This window comes from Microcebus murinus, chromosome 7 (assembly GCF_040939455.1).
Source record: "Microcebus murinus isolate Inina chromosome 7, M.murinus_Inina_mat1.0, whole genome shotgun sequence".
Lineage (NCBI taxonomy): Eukaryota > Metazoa > Chordata > Mammalia > Primates > Cheirogaleidae > Microcebus > Microcebus murinus.
Window position 1 is genome coordinate 23,811,460 of NC_134110.1, and position 22,123 is coordinate 23,833,582.

General features: G+C 41.7%; 1 protein-coding gene across 1 annotated transcript in view; it reads right to left on the reverse strand.

Annotated features, from left to right (window-relative positions):
* The window catches only part of OCA2 (OCA2 melanosomal transmembrane protein), a 270,600-nt gene that overhangs the window by 91,299 nt on the left and 157,178 nt on the right, over positions 1–22,123 (reverse strand). Inside the window, exons 19-20 of the mRNA XM_020289059.2 lie at positions 3,138–3,197; positions 2,428–2,532 (exon numbers count right to left, since the gene is read on the reverse strand). Of these exons, the coding sequence (XP_020144648.2) occupies positions 2,428–2,532; positions 3,138–3,197 (165 nt within the window). The remainder of the gene's footprint in view (positions 1–2,427; positions 2,533–3,137; positions 3,198–22,123) is intronic.

Consider the following 22,123-nt stretch of genomic DNA (forward strand, 5'->3'; position numbering starts at 1 on the left):
CCAAATTCACAGAAGCAGAGAGTAGCACAGTGGGTGCCAGGCACTGAGGGGCAGAGGAGATGGGCAGATGCTGGCCAATGGGTATAGAGTTTCAGTGACACACGACAAGTAAGTTCTAGAGAACAGCACAGTGTCTATAGTTAATAATACGGTAGTGTGCACTTTAAAGTATGTTAAGAGGATAGAGCTCATGCTAAGTGTTCTTACCACAAAACACACACAGACACAAGAACACCAGGAAATTTTGGGAGCTGATGATATGTTTAGTACCTTGCTTATGGTGATGGGACACAGATGGATGCATATGTCCAAATTCATCAAAATGTATATGTTCAATATGTACAGTTTTTGAATATCAATTATACTTCGATGAAGCTAAAAAAAAAATGGTGAAAAGATACTCAAAGGAAAGGAGGGAAAAAGGAGTGAGGGAAAGTGACAGGGACCTCAATGCTGTGTGTTCACTGCCTGCCCAAGGGCTATGGAGGTCACCTGGAAGCCACTTCCAGACTAAGGCAGTAACACCAAGTGGCTCTCCCTGTCTCTCCTCTGACGCAGCCACTGTGGACGCCCTTGTGCTGACACGGCACTGTCACTCACTGACGATGGATGGGCTTCACCAAGCTGCGCGTCAGCGTGTGCATACGGTGCTGCTCTGGTCCCTCTGTATTTGGTTTCTGCCCACGCTGACGCACACGGACCAAGATCCTTCCCGCAGCCCCTTCACACTGAGCCAGTGAATACAGGGATCTGACCCCAATCCATGAGGATAGTGTCCTCAGGAGAAGCGAAAGTGGAAATGACCCTGGGTTGAGGGGAGGAACAGACACATTCATGTTTATCTCAGTGTTTCCTCTCTAAAACAAGAAACCTTGAGGCAAAGAGGACAAAATGTTCAAATTTCCTCATTTTGGGTGGTGAACATATGAATATTTGTAGTATTATCTTCTCTGATTACTTTGATTTATTTTTTAAAGTTAAAATTTAAGTAGCCATTAAAATTTGGGAAACAAAAAATGTGAAAAGTATCCAATTTTTAGAAAATGGAGCAACCTAAATTCCCAATTCAGTCTCAGAAAGGATCTGGGTCCTGAACCCCTGAAACCTACCCAGAAGGTGGGGCTTTCAGCTGTGAGCACGTGGGGCCAGAAGGAAGAGATCAAGGCTTGTTGCTCAATCCCGGGTCCCGTGGCCTCGCTGAGTTCTGACACACTAAGTCTCTGTCGACTCTGTTTCATCTGAGAACGGGATAAGTGCACACACAAACTGAGGACCCCATTAAGGGCAGCTCCGACAAAGGCTCAGGGAGAGGTGGAGCCCACTGAGCCGAAACCAGGACATTTGACAACAGCCATACAACTTCCCTAATTTGGGACTTCACATGGAAATAGTGAAGAATTATTCACTATTCACTAATTCGCCACAGAATTAGTTAAGGATTACCAAACCCAGACCCTGGAAGGAGAACAATAGTCGGGAGGCAACCAGAGGGTCACCCGGGGCAGGAACTGTAAACTCCAGCCTGCTAGTGAGGAAGGCAGATTCCTGGGTCCCCCAGGGTCTGGGCTGTGTGAGGAGTGCTGCAGAGCGGGCCCAGCCCCGCCTCCCACAGCCAGTTCCACTGCTCCCGTCCTTCGCGTCCCACTGTTCCGACTGTGACACGAGATGATGGGATGTCTTGGGAGCCCCCTCACATGGGCTGTTCTGTACAGGGAAGAGGGGGGCCTGCAGGGTCACAAGAGCAGAGAACTCCTCTGTCCAGTGTCCTGCCACGAGGAGTGTTCACCAGGCTCCTGTCCCCGTGCCCAGGACACCTGGGACCGCAGGTGTTTTTAACAAGAAGTGTTTTAACAGCTTCTTGTGTGCAAGCTGCTGCTCCTGCCTTTACTCTGCTACACCAGGGCTCACAGGTCCCGCCCTGAGCTGAGCAATCCCTGATGTCACAAGCACACCAGGAATAGGGTTCACTGGGCCAATTAAAAGCCTGTCCTGTGTACTTCCCATCTCAGCTGAGGTTCAGGACCACACAGAGAATTAAAAATCCTGCCAGGCTAAGCACCAGAAACTGCACAGGCTGGTTAGAACAGCTTCTGCATTCATAGGGACGAAGGCGGAGGCCTCTGTCTTTGGTTGTCGCGCAGTCTTCCAGGAGGGGCAGAAGCTTTCAGTGGGGACAACCCCTAAACAATCAGTGACCCCAGGACAGGCCATCTACCGTGACTGCAGACCCTTAGCTCCTGCCTGCCATCTGGGCTCTCAGTACTCCCTGCCCAGCTGCCCTGGGCTCTGCCCACATTTTGTCCCTTATACCCATGAGCACGGCAACAGGGCAGGTTTTACTCTCTGCTTCCTTAGGAAGGAAGGGTGATCCCTAGATTATGTCCAGGATGAAGCTGAGCTCTCAATACATGGAAACATGTCACTCACCATAGTAGCAGTGAATGGGATGTTGTCGATCAAGGATGAGGCCAAGGCTGAGACCCAGACCACCAGGACGATGGCAGCTGCAAGGCGCCGGTCCTCCGGGACCATCTGGAAAGAGCAGATAATAGCAGCTGCATTGTTAAACCACATGCACTTAGGATCCAATCCTACAACAGGTGAGACTCAGAGGGGATTAGAGGGGTGCCAGTCCTTCCTCTTACACATGACAAGACCAAGGCAAACAAGGTGTGCAACATAGGGCCATATCCACACCAGGAGCCTGAGCTCCTGGGTTTCTTCTGCAAGTAACTACTGGGAGCAATTTCCAGCCACACCCAAGCCAACAAGCCAGAGAAAAGGGAGGCGGTGTGACCCCACCCCTCAACCACATCTGGTGGCTGCCACACTGTTTACACCAGCCTCATGGCCCAGCAGAGCGTGGGGTCAGGACATCTGCAGTGTTCATTTACTGAGACGGTGTCACCTGCTCTCCTCAGGCTTTAACTAAAGGCTAAAAGCAAAATAGCAGGCATCTGTAATTATATATTCTTTGAGAAAAAAGTTTCCCTTCATCTCTAGGCTACACAGGATAAAATAGGTTCCCTGCTGTACCTTTTTACATAATTAATGTGACCAGTTCTTCACAGATTTTTTTTTTAAACAAAATCAAAGCACAGTGGCTGGAGCCCATTCTATTACAGCATTTATTGTACCTTTATTAGCAAAGCAGTCTGTTCTCCGACATATTCTATTAAGTGGAGATGTGCCAACGCCTAAAAGAAAAGATGTATGGTGAGAATCAGTTTAAAACTGAGAATATATGCAAGATTGTTTTTAAATGTCTTTAAAATGAAAAGAAGTGAACATAAGGTAGGCCCAGATTCTTGCTTCTTATAAAAGACCAGACTCAAATACATAGTCTATAAATAATTTACTATCATGTATGCACAAGGAAGATTCATGGAGAAAAAAAGTCCCAAAGCAGAGGCAGAAATTCCTCATTGATTTGAGGTACTGTCCATGTTAAATTTAAATTTGAATGGAAGGCGATCTCTTTAAGATCTGTGTAGGAGAGCACTGTTCAATCGTGCATAATGGAATGCCACACCATATATATAGGTCTTTCAAGTTAAGTTTGCATTTCCAATTTCTTCTTTAAAGTTAAATATCACAGTTAAAGAAGAATGAAAAGAAAATACATGGTTTCTATAACCGTCAGTGAAAGGATGGAAGGGTCTATTTAACTGGCAAGTAACTGTTTTCACAGTAGTAGACAGATTCAGAAAACTGTGCCCAGGGAAAGGCAGGAAAGGAGATTAGAAGAAAGAGAATGGAAGCCCAGGAGCCACTCTGCTCCACTGCCACTGCGGCGTCTGCACAGGAGAGGGTGCTCTGAGACCCAGGCTGGATCTGGGGGGGGGCAACGGGAGAAGACGGGATGTGGCCATCCAGCGCCTGCCCAGTATGTGGCCTTTCCAGTGTGGTTTGATCATGCTGAAGAACTAACTATACTTGTTGAGAACATCAGCTTGACCACGTTTAAATATAAGTTTAAGAATCCCAGTCCATCTGTACAGTTGTTAGTTGGCCTTCCTTTAAAATCTATGGCTTTTATATCAACTAATTCAAAAAGACAATCTATTCAGAGCAGAGTTCCTCGTCCTCAGCACTGCTGGCATTGGGAGCTGGATCCACCTTCGTTGGGGGAAGTGACTTGTGGTTATAAATGTTGAGCAGCATCCCTGGTCTCTGCCCATCAGATGCCAGTGGCGCCTCTTCTACCACCAAGGTGACAACCAAAAATGTCTCCAGAAAAAGCCAATGTCCCCTGGGGGGTAAAATCACTCCCTGTTAACAACGACCAATTTATCATAATTCAAATTTTATTAAAATAAATAAAACTTTAAACTAGAAAAAAATTAAATGCTCCCACACCTTTAATTTTTTTAGATACTACCAATCAAAAAAAAAAAAAAATCGGAGGCCTAAACTAGATTACAACATTCTGCCAAATACCAACTAGAGCTCATTCTGGGTGTATATGCACCCCCCACCCCCACCCCCACACACAAGAGTATCGTGTGTGCATCTTGATGTGTGCATGTAGACAACTATATGTTTATATATTTAGTGTCATACAATTATCCCAAATATCACAGTATATAATACATAGTATAAGAAGACAAAAATAAAGTAAAATCTTCAAAATACTTGAACACTGCATCTAATAACTCAGCTCAAATAACTTATCTCTTTAAAAAAGTCAAAAGAGGAAAACACAAATATCTTGTACACTTATAAAGGGACAAATTAAATGATTATGTAGCACCTCCATTAAGCCTAAAGTTGTAAATATACATATTTAATATTACATATTTCACAAACTAAAGTTTATATATAGCCAAAGATGATATACATCACGTGTCTCCTCCATCAATTTATACAGTGAAGAGATGATTGTGTAGCAAAGTCATGATATGAAACACCATTATTCTTCTGTCACAGAAATGCTGATTCAGCAATTGTCTGACATTCTCATCTCATCCCATGGAAATAAATCAATACCATAAATCGCTGCTACCACTTCTTTCAAAATGATGGACTAAGGGTCCCTTCTGCAGCAAAACAAATAGACCGTGTATAAAACACACTTTTTAGAGCATCGTGGATTACCAAGACAGTGTAAGGTTTTCCAGGGAATCTCTCTCCCTGGGAAAATGTTTCCTGCATCTGGGAGACCTGGGTGGCAGAGAGGGATGGAGTCACCTTGAAAGTTGAGGCTGATCAAGCACTGAAGTGGGAGGAGGCGTGAGCATCAGTGAGGCTGTAGGCGCTGACGAGGTTTCTCACACTGAGATGAGATCTTCGAAATGCTCTGAAATTAACCCCTGGCATACAGCAGAAGCAGACACAAGCAGTTTCTGGAAGAAAGTACCCAAATGCAGGCCCTCGGGAGTCCCACAGATTGAGATGAAGTAACAAGATTATAGTCTAGGATCACCAAGAACACAGGAAGACAACAGGAATGAGAACAGAAACAACCAAGACAGAGTTAGACAGACCCCAAAACTGCATGAGGGAGAGAATTCATAGATACAGAATATAGAAGAGGAATTTTGTTTAAAGAAACTAAAGGTTGAAGAGTGTAAAAGTACCAATTAACATTGGTCCTTGATGAGTTAAGGATAAAGGCTGTCACGTTTAGATGACACTAAACCACTAAAAGTATTAAGAGAGTATATAACTGCCAGGAAAGGGAAAACAGAATTTTAAATAATTATCAATCAAATCAAATAGTCAAGAAAGGAGAATGAAAATAAAAATATAAAAGTTAGAACTGATAAAAAAAAAAAGATGGCCAAATGTGTCAGTAATGTGACACAAGTAAACAGAATATATGTTTTAGTTAAGAGATAAAGATTGTCAGACTGGATTAAAAATATAAAACTCAAATACATACAATTTTCCAAAGACATAATGAATACACAAATTTGAAAGTTTTAAAGCTTTGTAATTCTTTTTGTTCATCAAAGAGTCCACAGGTAGTTGATGTTTGTGTTTTGTCCAGAGTTCTAAAGTATTCAGAGGGAGATATGGACTTTAGTAGGTTTATACCTCCATAGCAGAACTGGAAGTCAACACTTTTTCTTACCATGAAACCCAGCTAAAACAGTCTTTTTCAGCAAATATCTAGACTTAAAAATAAATTAGATGTGATACTTCTCCTGTGCCAAATCCCCTAACTGACCTATATACCCTTAATCACCACCTAGGGATGTGGGCAAGAACATAGGGAGGGCTTCGTGCCAACCTTGGAGCCCTACCCAGGTCGAGAGAGGTCAACCTATGTCACACAGCAACTCTGGATGAGGAGAAAAGGATGCTGGTCTGCCTGACTCCAGCCAGAATTCGAAGGGAAACTCTTAAAACTCTCCATGACCATCAGGTATACTAAGTAGAGGCACAGCACGCTGATATTCGAGTAGACAGTCATGTGCTCTTTGAGGTTCCTCTTATCAGATGCCCTGTGCCCTGCCTTCCTTTGATGATTTTTCTCTGATGATGTCCTGTCTTATTTTAAAGTCCTCTCCATCAAAATCTGACCTGAGCAAAACAAATCTAGTTTTTTTAAACCTCTAAAACATATTGAAAGTTCTTTCATGTTTAACAGTTGATATATTTAGCTATTTTCACAAACATTTTGAATATATTATAATTGGAATTATTTTAAGTGAATTTGAATTACAACACTATTTTTGGAGAAAGTCATAGCAAGGTTAGAAAGACTATCAAAATTGATAAAGAGCTCATTACAAGTCATCTTTGCTGCAAACATTTACAAATCAAAATGCTTGTGTGTCAATTTTCCTCCAGAATTATGCATGAATCTTCCCTGTATCCTCACTAAACATCTTGTTTGCAAGACAGCATTTCCTTAGAGACTCAGAAATAAGAGAAAGCTACAGTTAAATGACCCTGGTGTTCATGTGCCTGGCAGAAAAACTAGGTGATCACTCTCATTTTCTAAAAATAAACTTCTTGTTCTTTTGCTCCTTTACATTGGAATTAGAGATCCACTTACAGTCATCCATAATTGAAAAACTAATCCTATCTATTTTTATATTCCATGTAAGAGAAACATCAGAAGTGACCTGAATAATTATTAGAAAACACTAAATCAAAGGAATAAAACAAAATTTATTTTTATTGGAGTTTTCTTGGATAGTGTTTTTTGGTTTGTTTTGTTTTTGTGTTTTCATTTGTTTAGTTTTGTTTTTTTAAGGGAGAGGTTTCTATATTTGCTATTTTTTCCATTCCTCTTTGCCCAAAGGCAAGAAGAATGAGCCATTGGTGTTTCTGAATTCATAAACTAAACTTATGGGTGCTCGCTCTCTGCCTATCAGGGCAAAGCACACACAGGCAACTGTGTTCTTTAACATCACTCTCTGCAATTAATTTTTACAGTGAATGAACTTTCTTTCACTCCTTCACATTATGTTATTTCTCAGACCTTAACATTTTTAAGACAGTTGAGAATATAAAAGCCATATGTCTTTTATGTTATAAGCCCTAGGGTTTATGAGTAAAAATAACTAATACCAAAAAGTAACTTATACACAAGAAAATGATGGATAGCCAAGGAGAACTTGGAAGGCTGCAGGGGAGCCTGGTTTGGAATTTGGCATGAATTATTAACTAGCAACATGGAGTTGTTACATTCAATCTATAAATTAGAGTTTTATCCTGCCTATTATTAGCATTATTATTACTTTCAAGGACAGAGCCTTAGTACAGCTAAAGATGCCCCACTGACAGAGACACACATAAATCCAGACCGATTTGACACCTTTCCACACTTCCTGGACACCCAAAGGAGGAAATGAACACAAAGCATGAACATGCCGGTATGGAGAATCCATCATTTAGGAACCAAGAAATCACCAAAGCTTTCGAACACTGCCAAGAAATAACAAAATTATATTTTTCTTTCTTTTCAGCTTAAGATTCTGATAAATATATCCTCACAAGAAGCCTTCTTATATGAATCCATCTGGGAACCACTCTCCACACAAAATCTGTGAAAATCATTATGAATGACAGTCATACCTCTGGAAACACGGTTTGATTTATAAACATAAGTATTTCATAAATGTGCAATCCTCCTGAGCCAACATCACATATTGGTCAGGCTCATTCATTTCTGTATTTACCTGACAAATATTTATTGAGTGCTTACTGTGTGGCAGGCACTGTTATGAGAACTGGGGGTTCAACAGTGACCGAGAGAGACATGTTTGTTGGTCTCCTGGAGCTTATATTCTGGTGAAAGGAGACACACAAAGCAATTTATATAATCATATATATGCACACACATATATACACACACATTCACATATACACACTTGTATATTGTAGCATTATTACAATGCACAATAGATAATAATCTGCTAGAAGAAAAGGAAAGTGGAGTAAGCAGCTAGCAGTGATGGGGAGAGCTCGTTCCACAGGGCCAAGGAAGGCTTCATTGAGGGTGGATATTTGATCAGACACTTGGAGGTGTGAACCAGCTGCCAGCATGCTTGGGAACAGCATCCCAGGTAGAAGAGACTGGTACAAATGCACATTCACCTAGTGAGAAGTACATTGCGGCTGGGGTCCCATGACCAACGGAACATGTGGCTGAAAATAATGCATAAGTAGAAGCTGCAGCCAGGTCACTCCTGTCTTTACAAGCTGTGGTTGAGGCTCTGGATTTTATTCCCAGTACAACAAGGAAAACATGCTGCTGTCAAAAGCACCAAATGCTATTGTTCTCGCCAAAGATGCTAAGAAAATAAGTGGTGTTTGCAGCAGTACAGAAAGAAATCTGCTGTTCAAAAGTTTTCTCAAAAAGATCCAAGTGGCCGGGTGCGGTGGCTCACACCTGTAATCCTAGCACTCGGGGAGGCTGAGGCAGGTGGATTATTTGAGTTCAAGACCAGTCTGAGCAAGAGCAAGATCCCATCTCCATTAAAAATAGAAAGAAATTAGTTGGACAACTAAAAATATGCAGAAAAAATTAGCCGGGCATGGTGGCACATGCCTGTAGTCCCAGCTACTAGGTAGGCTGAGGCAGGAGGATCACTTGAAGTGGGAGGATCACTTGAAGCCCAGGAGTCTGAGGCTGCTGTGAGCTAGGCTGATGCCATGGCACCTTAGCCTGAGTAACAGAGTGAGACTCTGTCTCAAAAAAAAAAAATCCAAGTGGCACTTCAGGTCTAACTTTTCAATATTACAGAGCAAAAGAGAAAGCAGTATTTCATTCAAGGTTCTCAAACCCAAAGCCTGCTGAGACATCCATAAATCTACTTAATCTCTAGCAGAACCCTAAAACAACTGACAACTCTTGTTTGATTTTTAGGATTTATAGATAAAGATAGGTTTAAATATATTTTTGTAAAATTTTTAAGCCAATAGGTAAGAGAATACAAGTATTATCTATAACTTCAAAACACTGAAAAAAGAGATGCAAAAAAATTTTAATAATATACTATATCAGTACACGGGAAGAAGAAATTTCAAAGAAATATAACAATATATTAAATATACAGAATAACAAAGAGTGCTTTAAATTTAGATCCAATTATATGTTCGTTACTAGAAACGAACTAAAAACAAAGTGACAGAGATTAAAATAAGTGAATGGGCAATTTTAGTGGACATCTAGTCCAGACAAAACGGCACTGATCCCTTTCTCCCTGTTCCTCCTGCCATGCATGACTATAAACCCTGGCAATAAAGCAAGAAGAGACTAAAAGAGAATTCTGCAAAGTGGTGAAAGGAAAGCAAACTTGTTTGGGGCCCCAGGACAGTAGGAGCAGCACAGGCGCAGGTCAGGAAATACCGAAGCAGTATTTCCTGTCAACCCACCCCAAATATAGCAAGAGAAGGCAGCTAGGTGGACTTGTTCCTTCCCTGGATAGAACACCACCAGGCGGTCATGGTCCCTTGGCAAGGAAGGTAATAGGAGACCTGCCAACAAAGGTGGCCATGGAAGCCACTCCCCTCCCTGCTGAGAGATACCTGGTGAGCAGACAGAACCTGAAGACAGACCCCACCACTACACACACCTGGTGTCTCAGGCTTCTGACACCAGCCCTAAGACCTCCTTCTCTTGCCAAGAGAACCCCAGGGCAGTTGTGGGGTCCTGGTAGGGGTATTGTACTATAGCACATGGCTAAGAAAGTGCTCTGAGGTCCCCACAGAAAGGGAGACCCCATCACAACACTCAGCCATGGAAACCTCTTCATTCCTGCAGACTTTAACCTCTCCTTCCCACATGAAGAAAATTCTTGGAAGTCCAGCCTGGGAAAATCCCTTCCACCCACTCAAGGAGCACCCAGCATTATCAGAGAAACCAAATAGACCAAAGTAGCACTGCCAGTGTCTGAAAACCAAACCTTCACTTAAAACCACAGACCACAGAAGTAATCCATAACTTGCATGGTAAACTTGAACAGGGTAACTGCCTACTGAAATGAAGGATTTAGGTCTGACTCAGTGTCTTCCTAAAACAATAAATAAAATATCCAGGATACAGTCAAAAGTCACCTGTCATATCAGAAACCAAGAAAATCACAACTTGAATGAGAAAAGACAATCGACTGATGCCAACACTGAGATGAATCAGATGTTGGATTATCTAAAACAGATTTTAAAGCAGCCATCATAAAAATGTCTCAACATCAGTTACAAAATTCTCTTGAAACAAGTGGGAAAAAAAAGTGAAAAAAGATAAGTTATATAAAAAAGAACCAAATGGAAATTATAGAACTAAAAAATACAATAACAGAAATTTTTAAAAATTTCTTGATATGCACTCAATAGTAGCACAGAGATAATAGAGGAAAGAATGAGTGAATGTGAGGAAAGATCAATTGAATTCACTCAATTTAAACAACAAAGAGAAAACTGGGTTTTTTTAAAGTGGGGAGAATAGAGCCTCAGGGACCTGTGAGACTATTAAAAAAAGATCTAATATTCACATCATTGAAGTTTTAGGAGAAGAAAATTAGAGTGCAGTTGAAAAAGTACTTTAAGGAATCAAAGCTTAATTTTCCCAAATTTGGCAAAAGACACAAACCTATAGAGTCAAGAAGCTGAGCAAACCCTGAGAACATGATAATAGGATAAACCCAAATAAATCCACATCAAAACAAATCATAAACTTCCAAAAAATAAAGACAAAAAAATTTTTGAAAGCAGCAAGAGAGTATTATGAGTACTATGTATTACCTATAGGGAAACAAACATTCAAATGATAGCAAATTTCTTATCTGAAACTATGAGGAACAGAAGAAAATGGTACATTTTTTAAGTGCTGAAAGGAAAAAAAAAGTCAACCATATATTCTATATCCATTGAAATTATCTTTTAGGAGAGAAGAGGAAATAAAGATACACTCAATTGAAGGAAAATTAAGAAAATGTGTTACTAGCAGACCTACCCTTAAAGATTGGCTAAAAGAAGTTCTTTCAACATAAAGAAAATTATAAATAATAATTTTGGAGCATCATGAAGGAAAAAGAACAACAGAAAGAGCATAAATATATGTACATACAATACATTATACCTTTATATTCACTGCCTATACAAGTATCTCATAATTTAACAAGATGCAAAAGAAAACTATAATCAGAGCATAAATTCACCATGTAGGTTGCTCAATTATCTGTAAACAATGTCTAATACCAAATTTTAATTGTACTTAAATTCTATTCGAAAATCCATGGTTGAGAATATTAGAAATCATTAATAGAGGAAAGAAAAACAATATAAGTCTAAATAAGTAAGTAAATTTCAAAACTCCTACCACTTATTTGGTGGAGAAATGCTAATAGATGAAGTTCATGAATGACACACACATGTCTTACTAACAAAACCAATAACCACAGCCTTGTAGGACTTGGGCCTTTCAAGATAAAGCCCTTTTCATAGGTCCACTGGAACTTAGCTCCAAGCTTTCAATCTTGGGACGATGGCAAATCCTTCTATTCTTGGTGCCATGCAAGAGCGCAGGAAGCTCAGGAGAAACAAACCTGGTACCTTTCAACACAGCAAAGGAAGCTGCTGCCTCAGCACCATTTGGACAGAAGGAATTCAATGCTAGCATTTGGCCAAGAGAAGGAAGAAGACCCATGGAAAGCAGGGAGTGGAAGGACATGGAGGACACCACCCTCAGACCAAGGTCAATGTCACAGCTGCCAGAGGAGACAGCACATTAGAGTCGGGAGGTTGGTGGGGGCTGGTGCCTCCTGGCTAAGGCTGACTTGGGTTCAGTACCCGGAGAGCTGCACGGCCCTGCTCCACAGCAGGTGGAGAGAAGCTGCAGATGGTGTAGCAGGGCCCTGCCGAGTGTTCACATGAATCCTGGATGTAAGACCTGGAGGGGTAGCAGGACACAACTGCTTAATCCACTGGGGCCCTGCCCAGCTGAATTATCACAAGCAGCCTCGCAGGGCTGGGGACAAGGATTTCAGCAAGTTCTGCCCTATGAGCCAGGGCTGTCTGGAGCTGCCTACTCAGAGCCACTGGTGGTGACTGGTGGGGTCCCGGGAGCACTATGCAATCCATCTGACCTCTGAGTTTTATTCATAAAATGAAAGGATTTGATTAAATAATCTCTAAAGTTCCCTCCGATGGAAGGTCTACCATCATGTGAGACTGAGCACAGTCCAGGCCACACGGGCTACGGAACTACGGTGTGGAAAGCACAGAAACCCACTGACTTCTTCTAGGCATAGAATATTGGCAAATTTAGAAGTCTGTTCCTCAACGAAGGAAAAATTGGGTTTTTTTTTTTCTATTTTTTAACAAAGAGGGACTTCTGGGGGAAATTGAAATACATGAAATGCTTCCTTTTTATGAAACTTAGATGATTTAATAATTTTACGTACATTAAAATGTATCAATGCTTTGATTTAGTCAACAAATTATTATGCTTGGAACATTACATTTCAGTGGAACTTATTTGGACCATAATTATAGATTGACTAATGAAATTTATTTTTGAATGCTTTTCTTTTTCCCAGATTAAAGTATAAACTGCTAGATTTTGAGAAATCTAGTTCTTAGGTTGTTTTCGTAAATTTAAAAAGAAACAAAAGAAAAGCCTGTGAACAGAGGACATCGCCAAGCTTGCGGTAAACTATGCGTTCCTCAAACGTTTCCTGAGTGCACATGGCGTTCTGGGTTCCCAGGGCACGCAGGGGCACTCCCCTGGCATTTGCTGTCCTCCTTTGGGAGAGTCACACCTCGCGCAAACAGTAGCAAAGGTGAAGCACCTCCAAGGAAACAGGGAGACTTTGGTGATTAAGGAAAGACCCTGGGGAAGCGACTCTGTATCTGAAGGTGGGCAACAGCATCTCGTCAACGGGAAGAGCCAGCGTCCTGTGGGCAGGGCCTCAACTGGGCAGTAGAGTGGACCTGGGCCCCTAGGGTACGCGTGGAGCGATAGAGTCAGAATGTTTCTAGGCACGGTGCATTCCACCAGGTCAAGCCGACACATACACACATGCATTTTCCAAAAGAGGCTGGTCCCGTTGGAAGGTGGCCTTCCTCACTCCCTGTGAGCTGTGTACCCAGGCCACCTCCTCCCACCCGGTAGGTGTGTAACCCAGACTGCGGGCTGAATTTCTCCACACTATCTCGGGAAGAGCCTGTCTGGAAATAAAGCTGAGCAGAGCCAGGTGTTGAAGGGAAGGGGAGAAGTGCCACAGTCCTGACAACATCCTCTGAACCCTTGATCCCGGTGTGCTGGAGTTAGCAGCCTCCCGCTGGACTCCAAAGAGCTTCTGCCTTTTAGTACCAAATGAGTCTACTCAACAAGTATAATGATTCCCTAGACCCCAGAGACATTGTTCTTTCTTTATAAGGGTGTGTTTAATTTAAAACAATTTTTTCTAAGGATGTGATCAGTACTTCCCACCACCTTACTATTTTATCCTGGTATTCCTTCCCTTTATTTCTTCTGGAAGGCAGCAGAAGCTGTAGGTGTGGCCATCTACAAATGCTTATAGCTTGCTCTTCTACCTGTAGCAAAGACCACAACTCAGACAGGATCTATGTCCCCAGGATGACCAGTAGCCATCTGGATATCACTCCCATGGCCCGAGCTCTGAAAGTGCTCAGTCAGCATAGGTGAGCCCAGGAGGGGCCTCGGAGTTGGGGATGCCACCAGCAATGGCAGAGGGGAAGGAGAGAAGACAGCCATCCCCAGGACAGGCTGCCATCTACCTAGCAAATATGGTGTGCCTGGAGGCCCCTGGCTGGCCGGGATTGTGAGGAGCTGGAGGGTCCTGGGTGTGAGCTCCCCCACAGCGCCTGTTTTCCCTCCGTGCCCCTGTTGAGTAAGTGTCCGGAGCCCAGCCCTGGCACCAGAGCATGCAGAGGCTCCTGGCTGGGGCACGCGCTCACAGTGGTGACCTCAGAGCTGCCATTGTACACCCAGACCTTGAGCGCCTTTAGGAGCCCTGAGGGCCACACCCCCAACCCTGCCCACAGTGAGGCCATAGGACAGGAGGGCCTCAGTGGCTTCCCAGCAAGGAAAGAGGGTGAGGGACAAGAAGAGAGGGCTGTTCCACTCCCCTGAGGGAAGCCCAAGAGGGCCGCGACTGCTGTGAGCCAGAAGAGGAGCGGTGGCCAGGGCTCGGAGTAACCCCCGCCTTTGTGTTGCTGGCACCGTTAACCTGCGCACATCCCGCTTACGAAGGAGCCTGGTTCAGAAAGTGTTGACTGGGACATGGAAAGGAAGGTTCAAGTAATTTCTGACCCCCATCCACTCATTAGGAGGTACTCACTATTAATATTACTGAGGACGGAACTCCTGAAAGATCAGGGGCCTCTCCCAAGAGCTTGGTGGCACTGCCCTCCCACCCTCTTCCCACCCTCGCCCCTCCAGGAGGTGGTTCAGTGTGTCGAGGTAGGGATGCCGGGCGAGCCTTAGATCCCTCGTGATGGCTCAGAGGAATGGAAGCCCAGATCCTGATTTTAGAACTCTGGAAAAAACTATTTGCACTTGCAGTACCCGGGCCCACTTTCTCATACTCAGGAATTAATTTTTAATATTTGCAGAGCATTTTTTACATGCAAGAATGTGTCTCATCATTCTACAAGAATTTTTAAATGAATATTTCATGTGACAGTAAACCGCTTTTTTTTCCACTAGAATAACATGGAGCATAGACATTCTTCCAAATGCAAGAAATTGGTCTCAGCCTTTAATGAGGAGTTTTTAAAAGATGAATGCAGTTTGCTGGCTATTTATCAAGAAAACACTAAATTTAACAAGATGCATTCAGATATATTTAAACTCTCACCTTTCACTTTACTCAGCGTTAGTGTGAATCAAAGTCACAGCTCAGTTCTAATTTCCTTTAGACTCTGAGCCTTTGTGGAGAGACTGTTCTACCCAAGTGACATGAAATCATACAGGTTCATGGGGTTTCATGTGGATTCCTACGTTCACTCCTATAATATCCACCCAGACCAAGCCCCTAAGAAGCCAAGTGCAGGGTCCACAGCTACAGATTCAGGTGGAAGAGGCAGAGATCCTGCCCTCCAGCAGAGAGACACCTGGGAAGTCAAAGGCAAGAGCAGTGCTGTTGGCTGGGAGCCATGGCAGCAGAGAGGAGGGACCCCTCAACCGTACTGGGATATAAGAGCTTGGGAACCAGTAGAGATGCCAAAGATGTGTTTTGAAAGATGGAGGAACTGCACAGTGATGAGTCTGGAATACATCCCCACCCAGAAACAAGGAGCTCTGCTGTAAAGGTCAGTGCAGGGAAGATGGGGCCAAGATGGGTGGTACTACGGTTATGAACTTCAGGCTCCAGAGAAGAAAACGGTGGAGCTCAGTCCTACCAGGGCCAACTCAGTGGGTGGGCAGAGATGGGTCATAGACAAGGGCAACCCATGAAGCACTTGGCACAGCCCATCACTGATCATTGGTGCTTGGTAAATGTGAGTTTCAAGTCCCTCTACTGCCAACAGTCCATCTCCCCCATCCCTGGGGCTACTCCAGAACAAACTGGAAATTGTACCAAACCTTCAAAGACCAAATAGTCCCAATGCTTTATAAATTATTCCAGCTTACTAAAAAGAAGGTAAATTTTCCTAACTCCTTTTACAAAAGAAGTGTAACACTGATAACCTAAACCAGGTAGAATATTTTTTAAAAAGAGGGAGAAAGTACTACAGAAGAGTATTATTCATAAATATCAATACAAAATACTAAATGAAATATTAGCAAACAGAAGCTACCCTATATTAAGACAATAATATATCATGATCAAGGATGATTTATTCTAGAATTCAAGGTTAATTCAATATTAGGAAATTCACTAATATCATACACTCTATTAATTGAGCTAAGAGAAAAAATATGATTATCTTCATAAATGATGGGGAAAAAATATTTGACAAAATTCAACACTCATCCATGATTAACACCTTAACTGCCATGTGAGTTATATTTAAGTCATGCTAGTTTGAGCCTAGGGCCTTCTGAAGCATATACAACTCACACATTTCTTTACCTTGGGAGCATATAAGTCATGCACAGAAAACAATAAAAAACAATAAATTTTTCATTAACTTATTTTATTTCATTATTTCATTAACTTATTTTATTTCATTAACTTATTTCATTAACTTCATTTAGCTTTCTAAGTAATAAACACCATGGCCCCAAGGAAAAAAAATTTTTTTCAAGTGTGACAGTGTGTTAAAACACTCAAGAAAATAGGAATTGAAGGATACTTTCTTAATGTGATAAAAGATATATATACCTAAACCTTAAACCAGCATCTTATTTCTTAGGGATATACCAGAGGCATTTTCACCAAAATCAGTGTGTCACGGGTCTCCAAAACCATATCCACATTTGGAGACTTACTAGAATTATTCATGTCAGTCGGCATGTAGCTGTACACTTGACTAACATTCATTACAACAGTGTAGCAAAGACACACGGCAAGATTAGAAGAGGAGAAGACAGGTGGAGTCCATGTGGGTGAGCATCCATGTGAGACTTCCCCATGCTCTCTCCCTCCCAGGAGTCGTCCCACAGCACATACTCTTTCCCCAGCAATAAAAATGTAGCAACATGCGTATGATATTTCTTCCAGAGGAGCACATTGCAGACTCAGGCTTTTCTTGGGGGCTGATCACATGGACACCCTTGCCTAGCACATACCAAAATTCTAGATTCCCAGAAAGCAAGCAAATGTATAGCATAATGTTTGCATAAACAGCCTCGGCACAGTGAACAACCCTTATCAGTTAGGGATTCGTGGGAGTATTACTGAAATCTAAGTTCCCAGATGCCAGCCAAAGACCAACCTGGCAAGCAGACCTTTCCAAAAATGGCAATTTTAGGCTTGCTGTGTTAACCCTTTACCTCTGCTTCTATTGAACATAGACAAGAGATATCAACTAGATACATATTAATTTACAAAAATCAATGACGTTCATACACACAAAAAAGTAAACAGGAGAGGACATATGGGTAAAGAAAACCACATATATAATATCAATATAGATTAAATATTTTGTAATACATTTAACAAGAAAATTACAAAATTTATCAATAGGATTTGAAAACATTCCTAAAAAACACAGAAGTAGATTTGATCAAATACAAAAATACATTACATTCTCAGATTAGAGGAATTAACAATATACAGATGACAATTCTTTCTACATTAATGTATGAGTTCAGTGCAATCTCAGTAAAAAATATCAGCAAGTTATTTTATAGACAAGTTAAACACATTGATACTGAAGTTTATATGAAAAAATAAATATGCAAGAATATCCCAGAAATCATTGAAAAAGAAAAACTACAAGGGGGAGGTGACTAGCCTTACCATATGTTGAAACATACTATGAATCCCCAATTTGGTGCTGGTACATGAATAGACAAATAGACCATGGAATAGAATAGAAAGTTCAGAAATAGGCCCACATGCATATGAAAGTTAATATATGATAAAAGTGGTATCTCAAGTCACTGGAGTAAAACTGTCCTTTTTAATAAATGGCACTGGGACAACCAGGTAGCCATTTGGAAAAATAAAATAAAATTAGATTCCATATCTCACACCATATGTAAGAAAAAAACTCCAAATGAGTTAGAGTTTTAAATGTAAAAAAATGAAACCATGTAAGTAGTGGGTGATTTCCTCTTTAACCCTGACATACATAAAGGCTTTCTAAATATAACTGACAATCCAGAGGCATAATAAATTTGACTACATGAAAATGTTGAAATTTATGTGACCAAAAATAAATAAAGATACACCATGCAAAGTCACAAAACGAAAGACCAACAAGGAGAAAATAATTACACTATATATCACAAAGAACTAATATTCCTAATAAATGAAGAACTCTTGAAAACCGTGGAACAAAAATTCAATGCAAAATGGGAAATTGACATGAATGCACAATTAACCAAAAAAGATTTGAAAATGGACCTCAAACATGAAAAAATGCTCAAAGTCACTCATGATTAAGAAATGCAAGTTAAAACAGCACTGAGATACCATTTCTCACAAAACTTGCAAAATGAAAAAGTATGACATCACATTCTGTAGGGAAGATTGTAGGAAAATGGGCAGTCTCTCATAACACCAGTGGTAATATAATCCAGTACAACTCTTATGGAGGGAAATTGGCAATACCTAATAAAATGTGCATTTAACTTTTGACCTAGCAATCTGACTTCTAAGAATGTATCCTAAGGATACATCTCCAGCAATACAAAAACATTTACTATAGCATTATTTGTAATTATAAAAAATTAGAAAAAAATTCCTCTATGTATGAGGGAGGTTGACTAAATTAGCATATTCACAAAATAGAGTACCATACAGCTATTAAAAAGAATGAGATGGCAGACAAGAAACACCTCCAGACAAAGTGTATCTGCAAGAAGGAAAGATTTTAGATGAAAATTAAAAAAACAAATAGACAGAGAAACACAGATCAGATGAAGGTGAGAAGGAAGGGTGCCTGAACCTACAGGAGACTCCACAGGAAGAGGTTGCAGGGCAGAACTGGAAGGAGAAAGGCATTGGCAGGGTCTAAGCCCCGAGAGGCTTGGAGACCAGTGACAAGGGTAGGTGAAGCAGTTAAATTTCCCCTCCCTTGCATTTTGGACTGCTGGTGGGCTCCCGAGCTGCTGGAGAGAACTCCTGACACCAGCCCAAAGACTGCTGCCACCAGAGAGCAGAAAGCCTCTTGCGGACAGGGCATCGGGCTCCCAGCTCCTTCAGGATACATTGTTTTCTACAGACTCAAGCCCATCGGCACATACCATATTGCATTATTCTCCCCCTGCCCTCACCCTACCCATGGCTGCCAAGAGAGACAATTTATCCACCACCTAGAGGCATCCACAGGGAACAGGATCTTTCTTTTGGAGGCCCTGCAGTGGACTGAGGGGTTCTTAGACTGTGAGCTCCCTACCCACTAGCCGTTCCTAGTGCTGCTTGCCTGGTGACTCCAGCAGAACAAGGCAAACCCCAGGGTGGAGAGACACTGATCCAGCTTGGGCACCCCATGAGTGACTTGGGACCATCATTCTTCTCCCTGGCAGGATCAGGGATTGATCTCCAGTACCTGAGGGACAGGCCTGCAGGTCAGATCCCATATACCCAGGTCTCCATTGCATTGCCTGGGGGCACAGAAGGCATACTGGTGAACTAGTCTACTGAAGTGTGTGTGCCTTCAGGGGCAAATCAAAGTGAGTCCTAGCTACAGCATGCTGGAGGGGCAACCCTCCTCCCATGGAAGGACTGTGCTCCCAGCTCTGGCCATGATCCTCAGCAGGCAACCTCCTAGCTCACATCACAGTCAAGGGGAGCTTCGCTGGCTTCAGGTCCTGCCAGCCAGCAGAGGCCTGGGAGAAACCACAGAATACAGGAGGGTGGAAAGGAGAGAGGCCTGCACCAGACTACCATACTGTGGATCTCAGACAGCCTTACCCCCACACACAGACTTTCCGGCTAAGTGGGGCCACTTCAGGCCCCCTCCTCCCTGGCAGCTTTGCCCAGAAGCAGAGAACAGACCTTTGAACCCTGCTAACAGCATTTGTGGAGCTTGAGGGCAGGCTCACCCAAACCAGCCCCCACCCAGCCTCACTCCCACACACGCCCCTGCTGAGGTGAAGAATAAGGCACACCTGGAAGTCCTGAAGCCCAACCCACCACTTGAGGCACTAGAGTGCCTCTCCAGAGGAACAAGAGCTCATTATAGGACCCAAAAACAACATTGGAGCTTATTCCTCCCAGCAAGCATCATCTACTAACCGGGAAGTCAATTTGCATGCCCTTTACTGCATTTACTAACTCATTATACAGCATGTAGTTGAATCTCACCCATAAGCACCACCTACTGGCTCAGAGACTAAACTGAGAGTGTCATTATCTAAATGAAAATCCAAAAGTCAGAAGCAATAGCTGCTCCAGATGGGAAGGAATCAACAAAAGAACTTTGGAAGTGTAAAGAATCAAACATAAAGGCCACCACCAAAGGAGAACACCAGCTCTCTAGAAATGGATACCAACCAAATTTAGAACGCTGAAATGACAGAAGAATTTTCAAACATGGATTATAAGAAAACTCAATGATATACAAAAGAAAATGGATACTCAACACAAAGAAACAACAACAAAAAATCCAGAACTTGGAAGAAAACTTTACCAGAGAAATAGGAATTTTAAAGAAAAATCAAACAAAACTTCTTGAAATGAAGAATTTATGCAAGGAATTACAAAACACAGTGGAAAGCCTCAAGAATAGGGTAGATCAAACAGAAGAAAGAATCTTGGAGATTAAAGATAATACCTTTCAATTAAACAAGTCAGTTTCAGAAATAAAGCAGAGTAATAAGAGAAAAGAGCAAAGTCTACAATAAATATGGGATTATGTGTAGAGGCGTAACATGAGAACCCTAGGCATCCCTGAGAGTGAAAAAGAAAATACACGAGGGTTGAATAAACTATTTGAGGATATAATGCAGGAAAATTTCCTTGGCCTTGTTAAAAATCTATATATCCAGGTATATAAAGCTCAAAGGACTCCTGGGAGATTCATTGCAAATAGAAAGACACCATGACACACAATCATCAGAATGACAAAAATAACCACCAAAGAGGCCCTTCTACGAGCTTTAAGATGAAAGAAGCAGGTAACCTACAATGGAAAACCCATCAGAATAATAGCAGATTTCTCAACAGAGACATTATAAGCAAAAAGAGTCTGGGGCTCAATTCTCACTCTTCTCAAACAGAATAATCCAGCCTAGAATCTTGTACCCTGCAAAACTAAGTTTTATATACAAAGGAGAAATAAAGACCTTCTAAGAGAAGCATAGATTGAGGAAATTCATCAAGACAAGACCTGCCCTCCAGGAAGGCAGGTTACACAGTGTTACACACTGTTACAAAACAGTGTCACACATGGATCAGCACAATAAACACTCACCAATGTAAAAACATTCAAAAGTTAAAGGTCAAAGGCCAGATACTACAGTGGCTCAGGGAAAAAAAAGCAATAAAATTCAACTCAAAGGATGAACAAAAATCTGCCCCACTTATCAATACTCTCAATAAATGTGAACTGTACACTAATGAGACATAGGCTGGCCAAATGGATAAATATACATAAGCCAAGTATCTGCTGTCTTCGGGAAACACATCTAACCCACAAGATTGCATTCAGACTCAAGGTGAAGGGATGAAATACAAAATTTCAAGGAAACATTAGCCAAAAGAAAGCTTGCATGGCAATTCTAATTTCAAATAACTTAGTCTTTGAATCAACAAAGGTAATGAAAGACAAAGATGGTCACTATATAATGGTGAAGGGTACAACTCAACAAGAAGACATAAAAATTCTAAATATTTATCCACCTAATTCAGGTGCACCAGATTCATAAAACAAATCCTACTTGAACTAAACAAAATAATAAACAGCAACATCGGGATAGCCAAAGATTTCAACACCCCTCTGACAAAACAAGACAGATCCTCCAAACAGAAAATAAACAAATAAACAATGTACTTAAATAAAACACTAGAACAAATAGGCCTGATTGACATTTATAGAACATTCTACCCCAAAACCACTGAATATATGTTCTTCTCATCAGCTC